This window comes from Pan troglodytes, chromosome 1 (assembly GCF_028858775.2).
Source record: "Pan troglodytes isolate AG18354 chromosome 1, NHGRI_mPanTro3-v2.0_pri, whole genome shotgun sequence".
Lineage (NCBI taxonomy): Eukaryota > Metazoa > Chordata > Mammalia > Primates > Hominidae > Pan > Pan troglodytes.
Genome location: NC_072398.2, coordinates 113,753,370 through 113,778,345, shown reverse-complemented (window position 1 = coordinate 113,778,345; position 24,976 = coordinate 113,753,370). Strand labels below are relative to the sequence as shown.

Sequence of the window (24,976 nt, the reverse complement as noted above, 5' to 3'; positions counted from 1 at the left end):
TGATGAATCTGGGCAAAGTAAATTGACAACCTTCTGAAAGGATTCACCATTCTAGATGTCATTAAGAATATTTGTGGTTCATGGGAGAAGATCAAAATATCAACATTAACAGGAGTTTGGAAGAATTTGATTCCAATCCTCAGGTCAAAATATCAATATTAACAGGAGTTTGGAAGAATTTGATTCCGATCCTCATGGATGACTTTGAAGGGTGGAAATAGCAAGAAAAATAGAAGTGGAGCCTGAATATGTCACTCAGTTGCCACAATCTCATGATGAAAATTGAGCCAATGAGGAGTTGCTTCTTATGGATGAGCAAAGAAAGTGGTTTCTTCAGATGGCATCTATACTCCTGGTGAAGATGCTGTGAACATTGTTTAAATGACAACAAAGGGCTAAGAGTATTACATAAATTTAGTTGATAAAGCAGCAGCAGGATTTGAGGAAATTTACTCTAATTTTGAAAGCAGTTTTACTGTGAGTAAAATTCTATCAAACAGCATTGGATGCCTCTGAGAAATATTTTGTGAAAGGAAGGGTCCACTGATGCAGCAAAACTCATCATTGTCTTCTTTTAAGAAATTGCCACAGCCATTGCAGCCTTTAGCAACCAACACCCTGATCAGTCAGCAGCCATCAACATTGAGGCAAGACCTTTCACCAGCAAAAATATTAGGACTTGCTGAAGGCTCAAATGATTGTTAGCATGTTTTTTTTTTTCAGCAATAAAGTATTTTTTAATTAAATATGTACATTGTGTTTTTAGACATAATGCTATTGAACACTTTAATAGACTACAGTATAGTGTAAACATAACATTTATATGCCCTGGGAAACCAGAAAATTTGTGTGACACACTTTACTCTGATATTTACATGATTGCTGTTGTCTGGGACCAAACCCACAGTATCTTCAAGCTATACCTGTGTGTATCCATTATATGTGATATATGTTTGTATCTATTTGACTATATGAGAGAAAAATATTGAAAGATGTATTCTGATTTGTTAATGTAGATTATAGAACTGGAGATTGTTATGGGGTTAAGAGAGTGGGTAAGGCACCCAGATAAGAGGACTGAAAAAATACTTATATGATCGTTTTTCATTAGTGTAAAGTTGTATGTATGTGTCTATGTATAATTTATGTTTTAAAATACATTTTTTAAAGAAAGAGTTACTCTTATTTTGTCCCCATCCTGTTTGAAACTCTTCTATGGCTTTCTTTACTTCAATACTAGAATTGTGTTTGTTTGATGCCTTGCAAGGGCTGGCTGTGCTTGTGTATGCAGCTCGGCTTATGCTACTTTTCTCATGCCATTGCTCCTGCTTCAAGGTCTGCATAATTGTTCTCTTAATGGGGACCTGCCCTGCTCTCCTGGGCATAGTTAACTGCTGCTTGTGCCTCAGAACTTCTTTTAGGGAAGGGAACTGCCTTCCCTAACCCCTTGTTAGTTCCCTAAGTAAATGTTCTTATTGACACCTGATGCTTTTACTTAGCAGCAATTATCACAGTTGCAGTTGGGCATTGTCTAATTATTTGTGTAAATTCTGCCTCCCCTAATAGAATGTCAACTCTAAGAAGGAAGGGACGGTGTCTGTCTTGTTCTCAAGGATCTTATATAGAATAGATGCCCAATGAATATTTCCTGAGTGAATGAATAAATGAATCCCATCCTGAATGTGGGACCACGCTGTTCTGAAAGGGCACTGACCAAGGAGTCAGACAATGTGTGTTCTGGTCATTGTGCCGCCATAAACTTGCTGAGAGACATGGAGCAAGGTGATATGCCTCTTGGAGCCTGCTTTCCTACCTGTAAATGAGGTTAATAACACCTACTGCAGGTAGACATGGAGAGGGATAAAAAGGAATACAAGACAATGTGAACATATAACCAGCAGAGAGTAAGCATTCAATAAAATTGCCTTATATTTTTCTTGGTGTCTTGTCACTTCACCAGTGAAATGGGAGTAATTTGACTAAATAATTTTTAGAGTTTCTTCTAGTTCAAAATTATAGTTGACCCTTGAACAACATGGCAGTTAGGGGCACCAACCCCTTGAGCAGTCAAAAATTTATGTATAACTCTTGACTCCCAAAAACTTAACTGCTAATAGCCTACCAGAAGCCTTACCAATAACATAAACAACACGTATTTTCTATGTTATATGCATTGCATGTTGTATTCTTACACTAAATTAAGCTAGAGAAAAGAACTTATTAGGAAAAGCATAAGGTGTAGAAGAATGAAACTGGATCCTCATCTTTCACCTTATATAAAAATCAACTCAAGGTGGATCAAAAACTTAAATCTAAGACCTGAAGCCATAAAAATTCTAGAAGATAACATCAGAAAAACTCTTCTAGACTTTGGCTTAGGCAAAAAGGTCATGACCAAGAACCCAAAAACAAACACAACAAAAACAAAGATAAATAGATGGGGCTTAAATTAAAAAGCTTCTGTACAGCAATATAAACAATCAGCAGAGTAAACACACAACCCACAAAGTGGGAGAAAATATTCACAAACTATGTATCTGACAAAGGACCAATATCCAGAATCTATAAGGAAGTCAAACAAATCAGCAAGAAAAAAGCAAACAATCCCATCAAAAAGTGGGCCAAGGACATGAATAGACAATTCTCAAAGGAGGATACACAAATGGCCAACAAACATATGAAAAAATGCTCAACATTACTAATTATCAGGGAAATGCAAATTGAAACCACAATGCAATACCACCTTACTCCTGCAAGAATGGCCGTAATTTAAAAATCAAAAAATAATAGATGTTGGCATGGGTGTGGTGAAAAGGGAACACCTGTACACTGCTGGTGGGAATGTAAACTAGTACAACCACTATGGAGATTTCTTAAACAACTAAAAGTAGAACTACCATTTGATCCAGCAATCCCATTACTGGGTATCTACCCAGAGGAAAACAAGTCATTTTATGAAAAAGACAACACACAACATGTTGCACACAACATCTTTATAGTGGCACAACTCGCAATTGCAAAAATATGGAATCAGCATAAATGCCCATCAATCAATGAGTGGATAAAGAAAATGTGGTAGATATATATATGAATATGCCATAAAAAGGAACATAATAGGCCAGGCGCGGTGGCTCGTGCCTGTAATGCCAGCACTTTGGGAGGCCGAGGCGGGCAGATCACAAGGTCAGGAGATCGAGACCATCCTGGCTAACATGGTGAAACCCCGTCTCTACTAAAAATACAAAAAAAAATTAGGTGGGCATGGTGGTGGGCGCCTGTAGTCCCAGCTACTCAGGAGGCTGAGGCAGGAGAATGGCGTGAGCCTGGGAGGTGGAACTTTTAGTGAGCCGAGATCACGCCACTGCACCCCAGCCTGGGGACAGAGAAAAAAAAAAAAAAAAAAAGAACAAAATAATGGCATTCACAGCAACCTGGATGGAACTGGAGACCATTATTCTAAGTGAAGTAACTCAGGAATGGAAAACCAAACATATGTTCTAACTTACAAGTGGGAGCTAAGCTATATAAGAATGATACAATGAACTTTGGGGACTTGTGGAGAAGGGTGGGATGGGGATGAGGGATAAAATACTACACACTGGGTACAGTGTACACCAGAATCTCAGAAATCACACCCAAATAACTTATCCAAAAAAAAAAAAAAAACTTATCCATGTAACCAAACATCACCTGTTCCCCCAAAACTATTGAGATAATAGTAATAAAAAAATTTAAAAAAGAAAAAAAAGCATAAGGAAGAAAATATACTTACTAAGTGAAAGTGGATCATCAAAGGTCTTCATCCTCATTATCTTCACGTTAAAGCAGGCTAAGGGGGAGGAGGGGTTGGTCTTGCTATCTCAGGGATGGCAGAGGCGGAAGAAAATCCACATGTAAGTGGACCCACACAGCTCAAACCCATGTTGTTCAAGGGTCAACTGTACTTTGATTTCTTCTGAGCTGCAGTCTCCCCTTTCTCTACCCTCACTTCCCTCCACCACTAGCTCCATTCCTGACTACTTTCTTCTACTGTTCTCAAGCCCAGGATACATCAGCTCTCCCTGGGAAAGACAAAAGACATCTTCATGCCGCCAGGGTATGGCAGTTTATCTCATACCTACTCTTTCACCACCACCCTGCCCTCTATCACTCATTGTTTCATTTACATTTATAAGACATTTTTGAGTTTCCACTATTGTGTGTGGTAGACTCTCACCCCTTGAATTCTGTACTTTTTCTTGTGCCTTCCCACATACTCTGTTGAGTGGAAGAAATAATGCGTAATCGGCAAAGCAATGGAAAGATGCTGGTGTGTTTTTGAGGGCAGTTCCCCTTAATTAAGGGAGATGGGTTCTAAAAAGTCCTTGTAGATAAACAAATGGGTGATATTTGCTTCTTATCTGAAATTACTAACACAGTTGTCTACAACTGGTCATTCAGTGTTCTTGATTTCCCCTGTATTATTTCAATTACCCTAATTGCTACTAGGCAAAAACTTCAGTCAAATTTTAATTGCTCTTTAATGTTAACTTAAAATAGCTGCAGTTTTTTGTTTGTTTGTTGAGACAGGTCTCACTCTGTCACCCAGGCTGGAGTGCAGTGGCACAATCATGGCTGACTGCAATCTCTGCCTCATGGCTTCAAGTAATCCTCTTCAGCCTCCCAAGTAGCTGGGGACCACAGGTGTGTGCCATGCCCAGCTAATTTTTTGTACTTTTCGTAAAGATGGGGTTTCGCCATTTTACCCAGGTTGGTCTTGAACTCCTGAACTCAAGCAATCCAACCACCTTGGCCTCCCAAAATGCTGGAATTACAGGCATGAACCACAGGACCCAGCTGCTGTTCTCTCTTAACAAGAGACAAGTCCTAGAGCAAGATGCATTTAAACCCACTTTGGGGTATCAAAAATATCCCAATCTTGTGGTTCTAATAAATGTTTAACAACTAGATTGGTATGGAGGTTCTGATGTGAAGCATTAGTCAGTTTCTGTGCTGTTACTGGATGTCCCCTAATAGGGCTGGGCAGAGATGCTAACAATTGGCTCATGAGGGCAGGTGGACCTGGCTCCAACCCACCACTGCACCCAATCCCTGAGTTCTTAATCTTCATCACACCCTCGACTTGCTTCCCAGCCATTGTTTCTGATCTCAGTTAATGATGCCTCTCAGTCAGCCAAGGAGACCTGACAGTCCCATCCACTTCCCCCACCCTCATCACTGAATCCTGTTGACTTCTCTCTCCAGCGTCTCCTGAGTCTGTCCGCTTGTCCGTCCCCACTACAAACACCCTGCTCTGGTCTGTCCTGTCCACGGACTTCATTGCTACAGCATTGACTTTCATTATAATTTCCCTGCCTCTGTGCTGGCCCCTGTCAGCTGCTCTCTACTCTAAAGACAGTCAGCCTGCTGACACTTAAATTATGTTAGGCCAGTCTTGTTAAAAACCTTTCTGTGGCTTCCTCTCCATTAGGATCAGTCCAAACCCTTAGCGTTCCTTACTTTAGCACACATAGGCTGTGGGCTGGCCTTTGTCTGTCTTGTTCCCTACCAGCCACCCCTTGCCCTCCTCATTCTAGCTGTTAGGAATCACGTGTGTATCCTCAAGCACACCATGCTCTTTCTCCATTCAGGGCCTTCCTTTAGGGGTGCTGCTTCCTATATATCTGTATGATCATCTCTTCTTCCACTCCCCACCCACTGACCTACCCAGCCCTGCGGCCTAACTGCCTTTTATCCTTCAGTGATTTGCACGTTATGTCAGTTCCAGCATGACTTCCTTGGGGAGGCCCTAGACCAGGCAGCTCCCCTCATGCAGCCCCTGATGTAGAGCCTGCTCCCTGTCTTCTCCACACGTGAGGCTCCTGGAGGGCCTGGAACAACCCCATATTCCCAGCACAGCCCGTACTACCTGGCAGATGGTTGGTGCTCCATGAATGTTGGGTCCATTTCTTGGATTTATGCAGGTCCCAGTTTTCTATTAAAGAGTAAGCTCTACATGGTCAAACATGTTCTTACTTCCTGTATTTTGTGTCAGCAGTTTGTCAGCTTAGCACAAAAAGTACCTGATGAATAATTTCTGCCACTAAAGTCATGTTGTTTTTTCTAACCAATTTTTTTTCTCTCCTAGGTTTCATCAGCTGTTTTCCCCAACAAATATATGGCGTTGTGAATGGGAGTGTAACTTTCCATGTACCAAGCAATGTGCCTTTAAAAGAGGTCCTATGGAAAAAACAAAAAGATAAAGTTGCAGAACTGGAAAATTCTGAATTCAGAGCTTTCTCATCTTTTAAAAATAGGGTTTATTTAGACACTGTGTCAGGTAGCCTCACTATCTACAACTTAACATCATCAGATGAAGATGAGTATGAAATGGAATCGCCAAATATTACTGATACCATGAAGTTCTTTCTTTATGTGCTTGGTGAGTATTCCATAAGTTGATTTGTTTAAAATGGCAAATTTCCATTTTTTTAGTCTGTTTTCAGAGACTAGCACAAATTAATGGTCTGTGAGAAAAGAATTAGATGTTACCTGTTGTCAGGGTTTTCTCCTTTTCTGGTATAGAGGAGCTAGCTACTTTCAATTCCTTTGTCATTCCTCTGGGTGAGGAGGGAATCTAACCAAGGTGGGGAGAACAGTATCAGTTGTCTTACTAGGAATGTTTTGGAAAGAGATGTAGTGACAGCAGTTAGCTTAGAACTCTTTGGGCTCCACTGATAGATGTTACTCTATAAAGTTCCTGCTTCCCCACACAGCGGGGAGATTGTTTTTCCTCCTGCACCATTTTATTTAATTAATTTATTTATTTTGAGAAGGAGTCTCACTCTGTTACCAAGGCCAGAGTGCAGTGGCACGATCTTGGCTGACTGCAACCTCCGCCTCCCAGGTTCAAAGTGATTTTACTGTCTCAGCCTCCCAAGTAGCTGGGACTACAGGCCCGCACCACCATGCCCAGCTAATTTTTGTATTTTAGTAGAGACGGTGTTTCACTGTGTTGGCCAGGCTGGTCTCAAACTCCTGAGCTCAGGTGATCCACCCGCCTCAGCCTCCCAAAGTGCTGGGATTACACTCATGAGCCACCACACCCAGCTCCTGCACCATTTTAAACTGAAACTAGAGAGAGGGGACACATTTCTCCCTGCTTCTCACTGACACTCCTCCCTGGTCTCTAAAGCCCCTTTTGTGTTGCAGTCTTGTATAGGCCCCTGCCTCATATGCCAGTGTTTCTTGGTCATTTTAAGGCCTGCCTCATTTTCATTGTTTCTAACATTCCTAGTGTCTTGGTGGTTGCAATACTTAAATTAAAATTTTTTCAATATTGTCCTTGATCGCCTCTCCTGTAAGGATCTTTTCCTCTACGTTACCCACTACCCATGGATGTAACCGAGAACTCATCATTACCTCAATGTCAGGTGTCTCACTCTGACCACCATGCCCTGTCCTTGATGATGCTGATGCTGACAGTCCTTCACACACCTGATGTCCCTGCTGCCCTCCCTACTCAGCCTGAGTGCTGTTGTCACTCACTAGACTCAGTCCGTTGCAGACACACTTAGCTTCCTTGCTCCTTTGCTGGCTTGTCATACTCGCATGGCCAGATTACAGCTAGATTAAGTCCGCTGCTTTGCCTATTCTGTGCTCACACCCATGTGGTTGCAGAAAAATACACCACCCTACGAAGTCCTGCACTTTTAATTTCTCTAATCACTTACCTCAATTAAGTCTGGTATTTCCTAGCCTGTTCACTTACCCACTCTCCTAGCAGTTACTTTTTCTCTCCTCAAATCTTGAATACCTCCTTCTCTAGACTGACTCTTCAGCTGAAGGCTTTGCTTCTTATTTCACTAAGGAGAATAAGCAATCAGAGGGCAATTTCCACAAGCTCTCACCACCTGCCTACCTTCCTACCCATACCTGAGCCTGTAGGCCCTGCTTTCTCTCCTGATATGAATGGACTTTCTGAGTTCTCACCTGAAGTTAAACTTTCCACGTGTGCCCTGGATCCCACCTCCTCTTGCCATCCTCAGGAATATCACCCTAGTGCTTCTACCCACTCTCTCCTGATGAGAATTTCCCCCATAAGTTGATGGTTCATTTTAAGTGGCATACATATATACTGTCATTAAAACTTTCTCATGATCCCTGTACCCCTCCAGCCACCACCACCTGCTGTCTTCACTTTATAGAAAATCTCCTTGAAGAAGTTGTCCATATTCACTTATTCTGATCCCTTATATTCACTTTTAACCCACTCCAAATAGGCTTTCATCTGCACTGCTATGCCAAAACTCCTCTAGACCTCCTTGTTAATAAATCCAGTGGTTCATTCTCAGTCCATGTCATTCTTGACTTCTCGGCAGCTTTTGACATAGCTGATCACTCCCTCCTCCAAGTACTGTCTTCACTTGACATCCAGGATACCACCGTATTCATGTTTCTTTCTCTTTTTTTCTTGAGAGGGGGTTTCGCCCTTGTTGCCCAGGCTGGAATGCAATGGCGTGATCTCAGCTCACTGCAACTTATGCCTCCCGGGTTCAAGCGAATCTTCTGCCTCAGCCTCCTGAACAGTTGAGATTACAGGCATGCACCACCATGCCTGGCTAATTTTGTATTTTTAGTAGAGATGGGGTTTCACCATGTTGGTCAGGCTGGTCTTGAACTCCTGACCTCAGGTGATCCACCTGCCTTGGCCTCCCAAAGTGTTGGGATTACAGGTGTGAGCCACTGTGCCTGGCTTCACATTTCTTTCTAACACACTGACTATTCCTTTTCAGCTTCTTTTGCTAGTTTCCTTGTTTCCCCAACCTCTTAACACTGGAAACATCAAGGCTTAAGCCTTGGGTCTCTTTCCTTTTCTGTCTGCATTCATAGCCAGTGGGTGAGCTCATCCCATGTCAGGGCTTTAAATATCATCTCAATGCTAATAATGTACAGATCTAGAGCTCTAGCCCAGAGTACCCCGCCGAGCTCCTTATGTGTATACCTGACTGCCCAGTGTACCTCTCCAGTCAGATATCTAATTGGCCTTTCAAATATCGCAAGTCCAAAAGTAAGCTCATTATCTTCCCCTTAAAACCTGCTGCTCCTCCCCAAATCTTTTCCCTTTTGGTTAATGGCAGCCCCATCCTTTCAGCTGGTCAGTCTGAAACCGGGATGTCATCCTTGATACCTCTCTTTTTCTTGAATACCACATTCACTCTACCAGGAAGTTGTATTGGTTCTACCAGAATGAGCTTTTTAAAACAGAAGTCAGATCATGTCACTCATCTGTGTGGAACTTTCTAATGGCCCCATCTAACTCTGTTAAAGCTAAAATGTGTAAAGCGACTTGCAAGGCTATGTGAGGTCTGACCCCTGTGGACTCTATTTAGACAAATACAGCTTGCTAAGATGTCAAAGTATCCTCTTAGAAGATTTCCTTGAAAAAGTAGAATCTTTGAAACATGGACATTGGGGATCTGATAATTTATAGATAGGGCCAACAAACAAGAGGATTGAGTCAGAATTTAGATCACACATTTTAAGAGCCCTTTTTATAGAGTTTGTAAAACTAATTCAAAACATTTGAATAAATTTCTCCTCTTAAACTTGATGAACTGTTTTAAAATAATTTAATTTAAAATATTCTAGGCCGGGCATTGTGGCTCAAGGCTATAATCCCAGCACTTTGTGAGGCTGAGGAGGGAGGGTTGCTTAAGCCCAGTAGTTCAAGACCAGCCTAGGCAACGTAGCAAGACTCCATCTCTACAAAAATAAAATAATTAACCAGGCATGGTGGTGCATGCCTGTAGTCCCAGCTACTCAAGAGGCTGAGGTGGGAGGATCCCTTGAGCCCAGGAGGCTGAGGCTGCAGTGAGCCATGATTGCACCTCTGCACTCCAGTCTGGGTGACAGACCAAGACCCTGCCTCAAAATAACTAGCTAAATAAATTAATTAAATAAAATATTCTATGGCACCTCAGCAAAGGTATGGTTTTGTTAGTCAGACCAACTGGATAGACCTTAGGAAGCCTGCAGAGGAGTAAAGTACAGGGGAGGTGAGTTTTGATCAGGAGGCAGTGATATTGATAGTATTGAGTGTGGGACTTAAAGTCCTGGTTTGAGAGTCTGGACATCAGCTTGTAGCAGTGGGGAGCCATTGTGTCCTATACTGGAGCAAGGAAGTGACTTGATAAAATACATTTTTGGAAGATTAATGTGATGGTGCATACTTATGATGGATTAAAGAGAGGAGATGTCAAGTTAGAAGCTACTATCATCCAGGTAGATAGAGGGTCCAAGAAAGAGTCTGCAAGATGTAGGTTTTGGTTGTAAAAAGACATAAGATGACTCTAGGTTTCACATCTGCATGATAAAATGATTGGTCATACTTTTTTTTTTTTTTTTTTTTTTAAGAAAAGAGGAAGTCATACTTCCTTGAGGTAATGTTAACACTTGTTTTAGTAACCTGGTAATCTTCTAGAGACACCAGACCTAATAGGAGACTTCCAGCGAGCATATTTTGGACAGGGGGATTTCCTGGCACTTCCTAAATTCAGGGCATCCACTTCCTTCTGTGTGTACATTGAGATCTGGCTTTCCTCCATACCCAAAAGTCCCCTTAAAATTTCTACTTCTGAGGTTTATTAGTCCTTTCCCATCTTTTTATGGACCTTCATTACATCTCAGATGATGATTTTTATGTAAGTAGAATTAACTGCCCTGTCCTTAACTGGGCTAGATTGATACTTGACCTTTACTAAAATTCGTGAAAATATACACATATTTCTATAAAATGTCATCAGATATGTGTAAGAAATTCTCATTTTTTACACAGCAGTGAACTCAATTCATTAATTATAAATTGACTAATTGTCTTAGGGAGGAAGTAGGCACATTTCTTGCCAGTTTAATGCTGCTTAAAGTAGAGGTATAACGAATATTTGTTAGATACAGCTGTGGTAAGTCCCACGGGCAGCAAGAAAATATGAAAGATTTATAGAAGGAAAAGATCTGAGGTGTAGAAACTGTGATCTAGGTGTTGCAGAAAGGCTTGCACACTTTTAGATGAGTTGGAAAGGCACTTCTACGTTTGCCATCTGGCAACTGTTGTGTAATGAGATAGCCAGAAAGAGCTTCTACATAGTCAAGGGAGTTCTAGCAACTTAGAAGATAATACTAACGCTTCTTCATGTTTCCCCTCAAATTACTTTCATATTCTGTTTTTTTTCTTTTCTTTTCTTTTCTTTTTTACAAACCCTGCATGTGGAACTCAGTCATATTCTGTTTGACCTTTACAGTGAGCTGATACAGCATTCCCTTTCACAGATGAAAATAAGACAGTTTAGGAGTCCGTTTCTCTGTATGTAGAACAAGAGACCTGGATGGATGCTTTCTTAAAACTCTTCCAGCTCCTAAAAGGACTGTGGCCCCAGGTCACACAGCAGGCCAAGGCTAAGGCTTGATCAAACCTCCCAACTCCTACTCAGTGACTCTTCTCATCATATCACATACCCTCTGGGGAGCCTTGGCTTCCTGGAGTTGGAAACTCACAGCCAATGGCCGTGTGCTCTATTACAGCTAGCATTTGTTAAATACTTACTCTGTGCAGGCACTACATGTTAATTCATATATTGATTATTATCTGTGTTAACTCATTTAATCTCATTACAGTCTGATAGAGTAAGTACTATTTGTGTCCTTATTGTAGAGAGGAGGAAACCTAGACACAAGGTGATTTAAGTAACTTGCCCAATGTCAAATGGCTCTTAGTCATGAAGCTGGGATATGCACTCAGGCAGCTGGGCTTCTGAGTCCATGCTAAACACCATACTGTACCTCTTTGGAGATAGCTGGTAGAAGAATTTACATTTTATTTGAAGACTGTCTCTCTGAATCTATCCTTCTATCCATCTGTCTCCCCATCTGTCCAGTACTGCTTGTGAGGAGCCATCTGTGTGCCTTGCATTATGTCATGTGCTGTGGTTGAAAGGTGAGTCATACCTAGTCTTTGCCCTCCAAAGATACACAGTCTCTGGGGCTGATGATGCACCTCTGTTCAGTTCAGAAAGTGCTGGATGAAAGACTAGACATTGGCAGAGCTAGATCAATACATTAGAATCTGCAACAGAACAAACAGGCCACACTCATCAGAAGCACCTGGGATGGTGGGGCTCAGGAATCTGTATTTTTAACAAGCACCCTTGGTGATTCTTAGGCACCTTAAAATTTGAGAAATGCTTCAAAGGACCATTTCTAAGGAGGTAGAAAGCTTGGTTTTCTGCCCCTGAGAAATGCCCAGCCTAGTTACAGAGGCAGGCATAAGTATATGAAATACTGAGAACAGGCATTTTTGAACTATTCTGGGGATGCATGTTCCTTGGAAGTCCCCTGAGGGCTGCTATGGGGTGGGGTGGGCAAAAGGGACCAGAGGAAGTTAGGAGAGCAGGGCTCTAGGCTTTCAATTTTGAGTCAACTAGAGCAACTTCTTATCCATTGGATTGGATTGCCACTGAAGATTTAATTCTGAGAAATTCCACTGCTTAAAAGATGATTAAAAGTCTTTTTAATTAAAGAAAATCTTAAGGAAGTATGTAAGGACTTGTGTGAGCTAGATTAAACTTAAAAACTAGGAAGCCCCAAGTAGAAAGGGAAGTCAGTGTGTGACTCTGGTTTCTACCAAGGCAGGCTGGGTACTTTATTTAACTGAGCGAGAAGGAATTCAGGAGGAGGAGAAGATGGGGGAACCATTAAATGCTTTTATTTTTCAGATTATAATTGGAGCATAAGCATTAACTTGTCTTAGAAAACATCATTTTAAATGACAACATAGTATTCCATTATCTTGGTGAACCTAAATTTACTTAAATGCTCTTTTTATTAGACGTTTATAATGTATCAATACTTTATTATCCCAGTGCTACCATGACCATTGTTGTATATTACATATGTTTTTGCATGTTTCCTCAAGCCTCTTATGATTAATTGCTGGAGGGTAGCTGAGACGCAAGAAGGCATATGAATTAACAAATAAATGACTCATAGGACAAAGTAATTAGCCTTGAGGCTTTTAAAGGGCAACAATGGCAGAATGTGACATGTTAGTGTCTTAACTCATCCTTGTAGGTCCATGATGCCTTAGCCAATAGGAGGCACTTCCTAGAAGAAGGGTGGGAGCGAGGCCTCTGGACAGGCAGGTCTGTGACACATGCTGCGCCCTGACTGCCTGTTAACAGGTCCAGCCCAACCAATAGGCAGGGCCCGACAAGGCTCTGTGTAGCTCCACCTTTCACAAAATGTGTTGAGTCAGATGTATTATGGACTTTCCTTTCACAAAATGCTTTGAGTCAGATGTGTTATGGAATTAAAATTTTTGTTTACATTTTGGAAAGGTAATACAAAGTATTTCCTCTGCATATTAAGCACCCCAATTAATTATGGGGAGCACCCTATGGGTCAAGCATAGGAACAAGTATTTACTTCATTCCTATATATTTAAAGACAAGGTCTCAGTCTGATGCAATCATAGCCCACTGTGTGTAGTGAGCTAGAGTGCACTGGCACAATCATAACTCACTGCAGCTTCAGATTCCTTGGTTCAAGCAGTTCCAAGTAGCTGAGACTACAGGCAGGAGCCATCATGGCTGGCTAATCTTTAAACTTTTTATAAAGACAGGGTCTTGCTATGTTGCCCAGGCTGGTCTTGAACTCCTGGCCTCAAGCCATCCTCCTGCCTCAGCCTCCCAAAGTGCTGGGAGTATAGCCATGAGCCACTGTGTCCTGCCAAGCACAGGAATATTTTTGTGGTGAAACGATAATGAATATTTGAAGTGAGTGAGAAAGACTCAAATCCTTGTGTTAATTCAGGTCAGGTCAGGATTTGCAGCTAAACGATTTTGCTACCAACTTGTGAAGACTCTTTTGGCTTCAGAGATTTTTTGATTTAAGAATTGAGGATAAGGGATTTGGGGCCTGTATTGGTCTGTTTTCACACTGCTATAAAGAACTACCTGAAACTGGGTAATTTATAAAGAAAAGAGGTTTAATTGACTCACAGTTCCACATGGCTGGGGAGGCCTCGGGAAACTTACAATCATGGCAGAAGGCGAAGGAGAAGCAAGCACTTTTTTTCACAAGGCAGCAGGAGAGAGAGAGAACTGCCACACACTTTTAAACCAACAGATGTCATGAGAACTCACTCTCTATCACGAGAATAGCATGGGGAAACCATCCTCCATGGTACAATCACCTCCCACCAGGTCCCTCTCTCGACACATGGGAATTACAATTCAAGATGAGATTTGGGTGAGGACCCAGAGCCAAACCATATCAGGGTCTGAATTTATTCTGTTAAATTTGAACAGGTAGATCTGACCTAGCAAAAGAAAGAATTCTCGCTCCTTGATGCTCAAGGAGTTTGTCTGCTCATCCTTTCAAGCTCGTAAGGAGGTTGCGAGCTCTTCATAAATTTGCAGATGATAAGTCTAAATATTACTATTTTCTGTACTAAAATTACACTTTTTTTTCCAGAGTCTCTTCCATCTCCTACACTAACTTGTGCATTGACTAATGGAAGCATTGAAGTCCAATGCATGATACCGGAGCATTACAACAGCCATCGAGGACTTATAATATACTCATGGGATTGTCCTATGGAGCAATGTAAACGTAACTCAACCAGTATATATTTTAAGATGGAAAATGATCTTCCACAAAAAATACAGTGTACTCTTAGCAATCCATTATTTAATAAAACATCATCAATCAGTTTGACAACCTGTATCCCAAGCAGCGGTGAGTAAATAACTAAATGTGTCATGGAGGCTTTCAGACCACAGATGTGGTGACTAACACAAGGTTCACAATTTTGAAATGTAAAACAAGTTACAATTTTTAACAGAAACCCCATTATAGATACAAAGCTAACATTATTTAGCACTTTCTGTGTTGAGCACCATTCTAATACATATGTTAATTAATTCAATCTTCACATCAATCCTCATACAACCTATAAGTTGTGTACTAGTACTTATCCCTGTTTCCTGGTGAGAAACCAACAGAGAGAGAGTTTAAGTTGTTTGCTCAAGGTAACAGCTAGTAAGTGGCAGAACCTGGCTTTGAGTAGAGGCTATCTGGCTCTAGAGCCCATGGTTTTAACTATTCACAATGCTGCTTTATAATATTGTTATAATATCATTATGTTCTGAAAGGTTACATATCTACTACAGGAACATGCGTTTGATATGTTTCCTTAGACCTAACACTAAGTTAATATCATGACAATCTGTCTTGGCTATGATTTTCTAATGTTGTTTTAGTATTATTTACATTTGTAATTTTTATTATCTGTTTTTTACATTATATCCCCAGTTTAACAAACAAAAAGGTCAGTGACTTGAAAGTGGTTTATTAAAATATAAAAGAAGAGACGAAAATAGTAAATACTATTATTCAGAATAATATAATTGTAAATAGTGAACAGGATTCCAGGGCAAATAGAGAATATGAGTCTCTAGGGCTGGGATAAGGTGAGTCTATGAATGAAATTTTTCTGAACAAGCAGCTGAAACAGATAAGGGAAATTAGCAAATACAAGAAATATAAGAAACTTAGATTTTAACTGATGAGCCATTCTAAGTCTCCCATTTATTGTCTTTTCTGAACCCTTTCAAACAATAACTTAAAGCCATTAAAGTTATATTATTTTCAGACAAAGCAGAGTCACTTTTGGGAAAGGAAAGACATTTTTCAAGAAAAAGTAGACGTCCTCGTCAGGGTGGGCAGCGCCGCCGCGGCGGGCCTGGGGCTTGGGGCCTGGAGCGGCCCCTCCCAGCACCCGGTGCGCCCCTGCCCTGCCGCCCACTGCCCTGAAGGTCAAGTCGCTTTGTTCTGCGCTGCGGGCCGCTTCCTCGGCGGCGGCCCAGCGGAGGAGGCGTAGAGGGCGGCGAGAGGGGGCCGGCAGCTCAAATCTCCCGCTAGCCCAGCCAGCCCCGCGTACCCGGAGGGCCGCGGCGCACCCGGAGGAGCGTTCAGGCTTCCCGTTTTTAAGGTGGAGACGTCCAGGACCTCTTTATTAGATGTTTAGGAATTTGAGTTTTTCCATAGGGCGATGGTCATCGTGAGCATCTGTGGGGTCAGGCTGGGCTAACTGGGGTTTTGACTGTAAGTTTCGTGTGGACGAGGGCATGTCTGATGGGGAAGAAAGTCCTTGGCATTGCATCTTAGCTGTTGGGAGCTGTGCGGTGCGAGCCAGATGGGCGGCGTGTGCTCCCCGAGGACTGGCCTGAGTGCCTTAGCCTAGTTACTCACGGGACTTGGTTTACCAGACAAGGGGATAAGAACATTCAGATGGCAGATAACAGTTTTTCAGATGGGGTTCCTTCAGATTTCGTGGAAGCTGCTAAAAATGCAAGTAAGACGGAAAAGCTCACGGATCAGGTGATGCAGAATCCTGGAGTTTTGGCAGCTTTACAGGAGCGACTTGACAATGCCCCTCACACCCCTTCCAGCTACATCGAAACTTTACCTAAAGCAGTAAAAAGAAGAATTAATGCACTGAAACAAATTCAGGTGAGATGCGCTCATATAGAAGCCAAGTTCTGTGAAGAAGTTCATGACTTGGAAAGAAAATATGCAGCATTATACCAGCCTCTCTTTGACGAGAGAAGTTATCACCGGTGATGTTGAACCAACATCTGATATGGAATCAGAATGGCACCGTGAAAATGAAGAGGAGGAGAAATTGGCTGGAGACAGGAAAAATAAAGTAGTCATAACAGAAAAAGCAGCAGCAACAGCTGAAGAGCCAAATCCCAAAGGAATTCCAGAGTTCTGGTTTACCATCTTTAGAAATGTAGATATGCTAAGTGAATTAGTCCAGGAATATGATGAACCAATCTTGAAATACCTGCAGGATATTAAAGTGAAGTTTTCTGACCCTGGACAGCCTATGTCTTTCATATTAAGAGTTCCACTTTCAACCCAACGACTGCTTTGCCAACTCAGTCCTGACAAAAACCTGCAAGATGAAATCAGAACCAGATAAGGCTGATCCCTTTTCATTTGCAGGTCCTGAGATCATGGACTGCGACGGGTGTACTATTGACTGGAAGAAAGGAAAGAATGTTACTGTCAAAACCATCAAGAAGAAGCAGAAGCGTAAGGGTCCAGGCACTGTTAGAACAATTACCAAACAAGTATCCAACGAGTCATTTTTCAACTTCTTCAATCCACTGAAAGCATCTGGGGACAGAGAATCACTGGATAAAGATTCTGAATTCGTATTAGCCTCTGATTTTGAAATTGGACACTTTTTCCGTGAGCGGACTACAGGCTGTGCTGTACTTCGCTGGGGAGGCCTTAAAGGATGATGACAATTTTGACGAAGGTGAAGAAGAGGACGAATTAGAAGGTGACGAGGAGGGAGAAGATGAGGATGAGGTGGAAATTAATCCCAACAAGGAACCCAGCCAGCCGGCGGAATGCAAGCAGCAGTAGGAAGTGGAGGTGGGCACCTGGCAGACCGGCTGTCGCGACTCCGGGCCTGTAGGGGGAGGCCTCAGTCTTTGCCGCATGCGGCACAATCCCGTCGACAGCGCTTACTCCATCTAATCGTTTTCAAGTGCATGATTTTCACTTTCACTTTTCCTTTTTCCTTATTATTTTGCTTAATGTGTACAGTGGCAACTGAAATGCATTTCAGAAACAGGAGGTTTTGTCCAATACCCTCTGCAGCCTTGGTGCCTGTAGCTCTGGACTTGCCTGGGCCCTTTCCTGTGGGAGGGCCCCATAGACCCCATTGGGGTGGGGTGGGATGGGGTGGGGATCACTTGGCTAAAAGGGCCGAGGTCTGATGATGAGGTTCCAGGGATCTAGAACCTCTCCTACCACTCCTGCAGTTGGACTGACTTCTTTCCTTTCATTTGAAGAAACCCACTCTCTGTTTTCAGCTGCTTAATCTGCTGAGTGTGCAGCCTGCATCACCTGCTGTATGCTAATCATCTCAGAAGGGCTGTGTAGAGTAGGGCCGTATTCTCCTTAGGATGTTGCTTTTTGATCTTCTTTTTTAAGGGTTGGGTCAGGGTTGTGGCACACCAGCTCAGGCGAGAGCTGCCACGGGTCACCTCATATTTATTTATCCCTTCTTGCCTGTGAGGACTGCGGCCTTTTGCTGTCGCTTGTCCTTGCCATTTCTGAACCACCCTGGTGACCTGAGCAGGAAGATGTGCCACTTCCTAGCAGGAGCAAGGGCTGTGCGGAAGAAACACTGCTTCCTGCCACCAGGGCTGAAGACGCGAGCCTGTCCTCGTGACACAGCCACCGCCCTGCTGCCGGAGTTGGGATTCGGCAGTGTTCTCCAGTGAGGGGCTGGGCTGGGAAGTCCTGCGTTTCATTTGAGCATATGAGCGTCAAGTCCTGCTTTCTCAGTAGTCCCATTGCTGGGCCCCGCCATTCATCCTGTCTGAAGGTCCTGGTTGGTGTGACCGGTTGGTGGCTGGTGAGTGGGGTTTCCAAGTGGGTGACAGCGCTCTGTGGCAGCCGGGGATGGCCTTGTCCACGCTGACCAGGCCTGTAGAGAGTGCTCAGCCTAACCTTAGAACACATTTATAACTGAATACAGTGTTTTCAATTTGTACATAATAGTTAGAATATTCTATTAAAGTTATGAAACACGGAGAAAAAAAAAAGAAAAAGTGCAAATGAGTCCCAATTTATAACTGATAGATTTGATTTTTGAAGACAGAGAAAAGATCAAACCCACAGAGGTGTCACTCAAAGGAGCACTGTTTGTACAAGTCACACAATTGCAAGAAGTTTTTAAAATGAGCTGCAAAGTTAAAATAGTTAAGCTTGGAGCAAACATTCCTTTATTAATTCCACCTTTTGAGTGTTACATAATACCCAAGGCATACGATATGGAAATGCAATTTGTTGTAAAAGCAGATAGTTGCTTTATAATGGGAACAACAAAAAATAAAACCAGTGTGCTTTTGCGTTTTGGTATATGTGTGCTGCATCTAACTGACAAGGGGGAAGAAGATGACCACATATAGACAGAGCAAGCAAGTTGAAATCTTGAAAAGTTTTAAGTGTTCCAAGAGACAAAATACTTGAAGGAAATAATTTCTGAGTAAGATCCCTCTATAGAATTACATGGAATATTTTAGGGGATTTTTAAAGGTTTTGCCCTTGCAAAACTTTATGTTTAACTTTATGTTTGCCATTAGAATTTGAAGACACAAAGTAAAATTACTCTTACTGAAAGTAAGATTACTTTCCCTGTAGATAGTCTGGTAAAAGATCATAAGAGGAATGATATTCCTCTTATTGATTTGAAATAAGTACTATTAATTTGAAAAAATTCTTTTAATTATTAAATAATGGTGATTTATCCTTCTTTTACATTTTCTTCCAAATTGATAGTTCACATATATACAATAGATTTTGAAAGTTTGAGGAATGTTGCTTGATAGGTCTTAGGTTTAAATCCTGGAGTAGTGTTGACATCTGAGACATATGTCTGGGCTTCTGACCCTGGTTTCTGTTAACCAAATATTGGAGGACCTTCTCCTTTTAAAATGCAAACCAGGAGCTGAACTTAATGATCTTAATGGTTCTTTTGAACAGTAACAGTCTAGGGTCTTTTTTTTTTTTTTTTCTGAGATGATTTTTGAATGCTTTTGTGTGGAACCACATGCATCATAATAGATACAAATCCATGAAAGTATAACAGTTAAATACTAGATCTTACTTTTTCAGGTTTTGATTTCTCATCTAAACTTTCCAATGCTTTATCAGTGAAGCAAACTAACTCACATTGACTAGCCTGCTCTCCTTTAGCAAACCCTTCAAATAAATGCCTCATTTGCTCCTCACCACTATCATTTTAGATTGGCCAGACAGTTGTTACTTACCTTTTAAGAATGAGGAGACAGGTAGCCGGGTGCGATGGCTCACACCTGTAATCCCAACACTTTGGGAGGCTGAGGCGGGTGGATCACGAGGTCAGGAGATCAAGACCATCCTGGCTAACATGGTGAAACCCCGTCTGTACTAAAAATACAAAAAATTAGTCGGGTGTGTTGGTGGGCACCTGTAACCTGTAGTCCCAGCTACTCGGGAGGCTGAGGCAGGAGAATGGCATGAACCCGGGAGGTGGAGCTGGCAGTGAGCTGAGACCACACCACTGCACTCCAGCCTGGGTGACAGAGTGAGATTCCGTCTCAAAAAAAAAAAAAAAAAGAATGAGGAGACAGGGTCAACCAGGTGGGGTGACTTGCCCAGGGTCACTTAAGTATTGGAGATAGAATTAAAATTTAGGTCTTTGAATTCCAGAGTGTTTTTGTATGATACCATCCTGACTCTCTATACATTTCAAAATAAATCAAATTTTAAAGTTTTCTTTGATTTATTCATACGAATGAGCTAGAGAAACCCATACCATATAGATATACATAGTAGATATTGGTCAAATGTAACTTAATTTTTTACCTCATTATCTCATGTTTCTTGTAACATTTTGTCTAGTAGGACCTTTTTGTGGTTTGTCGTCATTTTAGTCATGACATCTGCTGTCATACCATCACTGCAACCCAGAAATGGGGCGATGGGGTTACTAACTAGTTAAACACAATCTAAACGAGAATTTTAGAGACAGTTAAGATTGAGGACAGAGTTCTTGTCCACCTCGTATTGTACTGGGGGAATGAACTAATACTTACTGAAGGCCTGCTCCACAACAAACTCCTGTAAATGATTTACATAAATGTGTCACATTTAATCCACACAACAACCCAGTGGTGTGGGTATTTATAAAGGAGGAATCTGAGGCACAGTGAGGTTAAATAACTTGACCAAATATACACATTTATTAAGAGCAAAGCCAGGATTTGACATCCAACTCCATCTGAACTCAAAGCACTGTGTCTTCCCCACTGTACTGGGAAGTAAAAGTAAGAAGATGACTCAGAGATGGAGAATTATAATCTGGAATTTGGAATTTACTTCCATTGGTTAACCATTTGAAAATTGCAGCTCCAAGGCATTGGGAGATGGAAAGAAAGCTAGTGAGCAATTATTTCTTGCCTTTGTGTCATGCTCCTACATTTTGCTCCTCCTTATCTCCTTATCTGCGGTCAGAGTAGATAGCATGGAGGTTTTATGCCCATGCTACAGATGTTCAGAGACCTCAAGGTCAGAAAGCTGGTTTATGGCAGCACGTGAATATAGACAGACTTATACAGATTAGAAAATTGAGAAGTTGAGGGCAGGAGAAAATTCTGGATAGAAGAGAACATGGGATTGGGAGCAAGAAAACCTAGGTCCTAGACCTGATTTCATTGCTTACTGGCAGTGTGAATGTGGGGGATAATAATACTTACTTTACAAGGGCTGAGGAAATTAAATAAACTAGCATGTGGGAAAGAGTATTGGTGGTTAGTCAGTCACTATAAAACTGCTAGTTGTTATTCAGGATACAGGAAGAGTTTCAAGAGAGGACATTTGGTATAACATTATATACAGCCAATGGTTTAAGGAGGACAATGTAGAAGAGGTTGTGGATTTGGCACTTAGGAGGTCATTGTTGACAGACCTTGTGAATAGATGAGGGTAGGAACCAGATTCCTGGGCTTTAAGTAAGAAGAGGGGTAGTCCAATAGGCCAGTTATATATTTGGCTGTGAAAGAGGAAAATAAAATCTGAGTACCTTTGAGAGTCAAAGGCTATTTCCAGGTAAAGAAACCCAGTGCACTTCACCATTCTCTTTTGGATAACTGCTGGGAAGAAGTAGGATGATTGTAACACCCTCCACATTGACACAGAACTCTAAATGGGAGCCTAGAGAAAGAGCACATTTTTTGAAGGGGTAGGCAAGAGGATATTCTCTAGAGTACCAGTTTCCAACTATTGTCCACATTTATGGACCAAGAACATAAAAGAAACATTGTTCAGTTCCGACCTGAAGTTATGTAGAACAAACATTGTTCTGAGTTCAACTAGATGATCTTTCTTTCATAGCTGTGTGGACATTATGTTACCTGCAGGGAGTAAGTCACTGAAGGTAGAGCCTCAAAAAAACACCCTTTGATCTTACTCCTAAGAAAAAAGGGAGAAATTGGAAAAATTCATCATAGAAACACAAAAATATGCGGAAGTAGGAAAAAGGAGAAGAAGGAAAGAAATGCAACATAGGAAATAATATTATGTAGACTGAGATAAAGAATGTTAAGAATATTTGAACAAAGTTTGAACCAGATGAAATGTAACAGGCAGAAACAGAAGTAGGAGGATTTTTGGACTGATTTAAGTTGGTCTCTTGTGACTTTTATGACTTTCCACTGGGAAGAATAGTGATTAAGAATGTGCACTCTGCTTTTAAAAATTGAGAAAGAACGCTGCGTGCAGTGGCTTATGCCTATAGTCCCAACACTTTGTGAGGCCAAGACAGGAGGATTGCTTGAGGCTGAGAGTTCGAGACCAGCCTGGGCAACATAGGGAGACCATATCTCTACTAAAAATTAAAAAGTTACTGAGGTGTTGTGGCATGTGTCTGTAGTCCTAGCTACTTGGGAGACTGAGGTGGGAGGATCACTTCAGCCTGGCAGTTTAAATAAATCAGATCAGTAATTAATAATCTTCCAAAACAGAAAGCACCAGGTTCAGATGGGTTCATTGGTGAATTCTACCAGATATTTAAGGAAGAAATACTAATTCTCTATAATCTCTTTTAGAAGATAGAAGCAGAGGGCATACTTTCCAATTCATTTTATGAGGCCAGCATTATTCTTGTGCTAAAACCAAAGAACAATACAAGAAAAGAAAATTAAGACAAATATTTCTCATGAACATACATGTAGAAACCTTAAACAAAATATTAGCAAATTGGATCCAACAGCATATAGAAAGAATTATACATCATGACTAAGTGGTATTTATCTCAGGTGTGCAAGGCAGGTTCAACATATGAAAATCAATTAATGTAATCCATCACATTGACAGACTATGAAAGAAAAATCACATGATCATACCAATAGATACAGAAAAAGCATTTGACAAAATCCAACATCAATTTATGATAAAAACTCTCAGTAAACTAGGAATAAAGGGGAAACTTTTTCAACTTGTTAACAAATGCCTACAAAAAACCCTGCAGCTAACATCATCTGTAATGGTGAGAAACTTGAAGCTTTCCAACTAAGACCAAGAACAAGGAAATAATGTTCTTCTCACCACTCCTTTTCAATATTGTACTATAAGCACTAATGCCGTAAGACAAGAAAAGGAAATAAAAGTTATACAGATGAGAAGAAAGAAAGAAAATTGTTTTAGTTCTCAGATGACATGAATATCTATGTATACAATCCAAACGAATTGACCAAAAACCTCCTGGAACTAATAAAAAACTATAGCACATTTGTAGCATACAAAGTTAATATACAAAAGTCAATCACTTTTCTATAACAGCAATGAACAAGTGGAATTTGAAGTTTAAAACACAACACCATTTACCTTAGCACCCCAAAAATGCAATACTTAGGTACAATAGCAAAATATGTACCAGATTTATATGAGAAAATCAACAAAACTGATGAAGAAAATCAAAGAAGAACTAAATAAATGGAGAGATATTCTATGTTCATAGATAGGAAGACTCCTTATTGTGAAGATGTCAGTTATTTCCAATTTACTCTATAAATTCAGTGCAATCCCAAGCAAAATATCAGAAGTCATTTGTGGATATCAACAAACTGATTTTAAGGTTAAATGGGCAGGCAAAAGACCAGAATAGCCAGCAAAATATTGAAGGAGAACAAAATTGTAGGACTGATACTACTCAACTTCAAGACTTACTATAAAGCTACAGTAGTCAACATAGTGTGGTACTGGTGGAAAAATAAAAGACAAATAGATCAGTGAATTGGAATAGAGAGCCCAGAAATAAACCAACATAAATATGGTCAACTGATCTTTGACAAAGGAGCAAAGGCAATACAATGGAGCAAAGATGATCTTTTCAACAAATAGTGCTGTAACAACTGGACATCCACATGCAAAAAAATGAATCTAAACACAGACCTTATGCCCTTCACAAAATTTTACTCAAAATGGACCATAGATCTAAATGTAAAATGCAAAACCATAAGACTCCTAAAACATAAGAGAAAACCTAGATAACTTTGGATATGATGACTTTTTAGATACAACACCAAAGACATGATTCATGAAAGAAAGAATTGGTAAGCTGTACTTCATTAAAATTAAAAACATTGCTCTATGAAAGACAATTTCAAGAGAATGAGAAGCCAAGCCACAGACTGGGAGAAAATATTTGCAAAAGACACATCTGATAAAAGACTGTTATCCAAAATATACAAAAAACTCTTAAAACTCAACAAGAAAAACACAAACAACCCAATTAAAAAATGAGTCAAAGACCTCATCACACACTTCTCCAAGGAAGGTATACAGATGGCAAATAGGGATATAAAAAGATACTCCTGGGCTGGGTGCGGTGGCTCACACCTGTAATCCCAGCACTTTGGGAGGCCGAGGCAGGCGGATCACCTGAGGTCAGGAGTTCAAGACCAGCCTGGCCAACATGGGGAAACCCCATTTCTACTATTTTCTATTTTGTAAAAATACAAAAATTAGCTAGGCATGTCCTATGTCAACAGGCAACAGGGAAATGGAAACTAAGACAACAATGAAATACCACTTCACGCCTATCACACTGGCCAAAATCTAGAACACTGACAGGACCAAATGCCAGTGAGGATGTGGAGCAACTCTCATTCATTGCAGGTGGGAATGCAAAACGGTACAGCCACTTTGGAAGACAGTTTGGCAGTTTCTTACAAAACTGTATGTACTCTTACCATTCAACACAATTGTCATGCTTCTTGCTATTTACCCGAAGGCATTAAAAACTTATGTTGACATAAAAACCTTCACATGGATGGTTATAGCATCTTTATTAATAATTGTCAAAACTTGGAAG

General features: G+C 41.0%; 1 protein-coding gene and 1 pseudogene across 9 annotated transcripts in view; both read left to right on the top strand.

Annotated features, from left to right (window-relative positions):
* CD58 (CD58 molecule) overlaps nt 1-24,976 on the top strand; it is a 120,281-nt gene that overhangs the window by 22,866 nt on the left and 72,439 nt on the right. For all 9 annotated transcript variants that reach the window (XR_010157056.1, XR_010157059.1, XR_010157061.1 and 6 more), the window contains exons 2-3: nt 6,128-6,421; nt 14,509-14,772. Coding sequence is in view for 6 of the 9 variants with exons in the window: in XM_063810862.1 (XP_063666932.1) it covers nt 6,128-6,421; nt 14,509-14,772 (558 nt within the window). In the remaining 3 variants the exon portion in view is untranslated. The remainder of the gene's footprint in view (nt 1-6,127; nt 6,422-14,508; nt 14,773-24,976) is intronic.
* LOC457154 (nucleosome assembly protein 1-like 4 pseudogene) lies at nt 16,308-18,650 on the top strand (annotated as a pseudogene).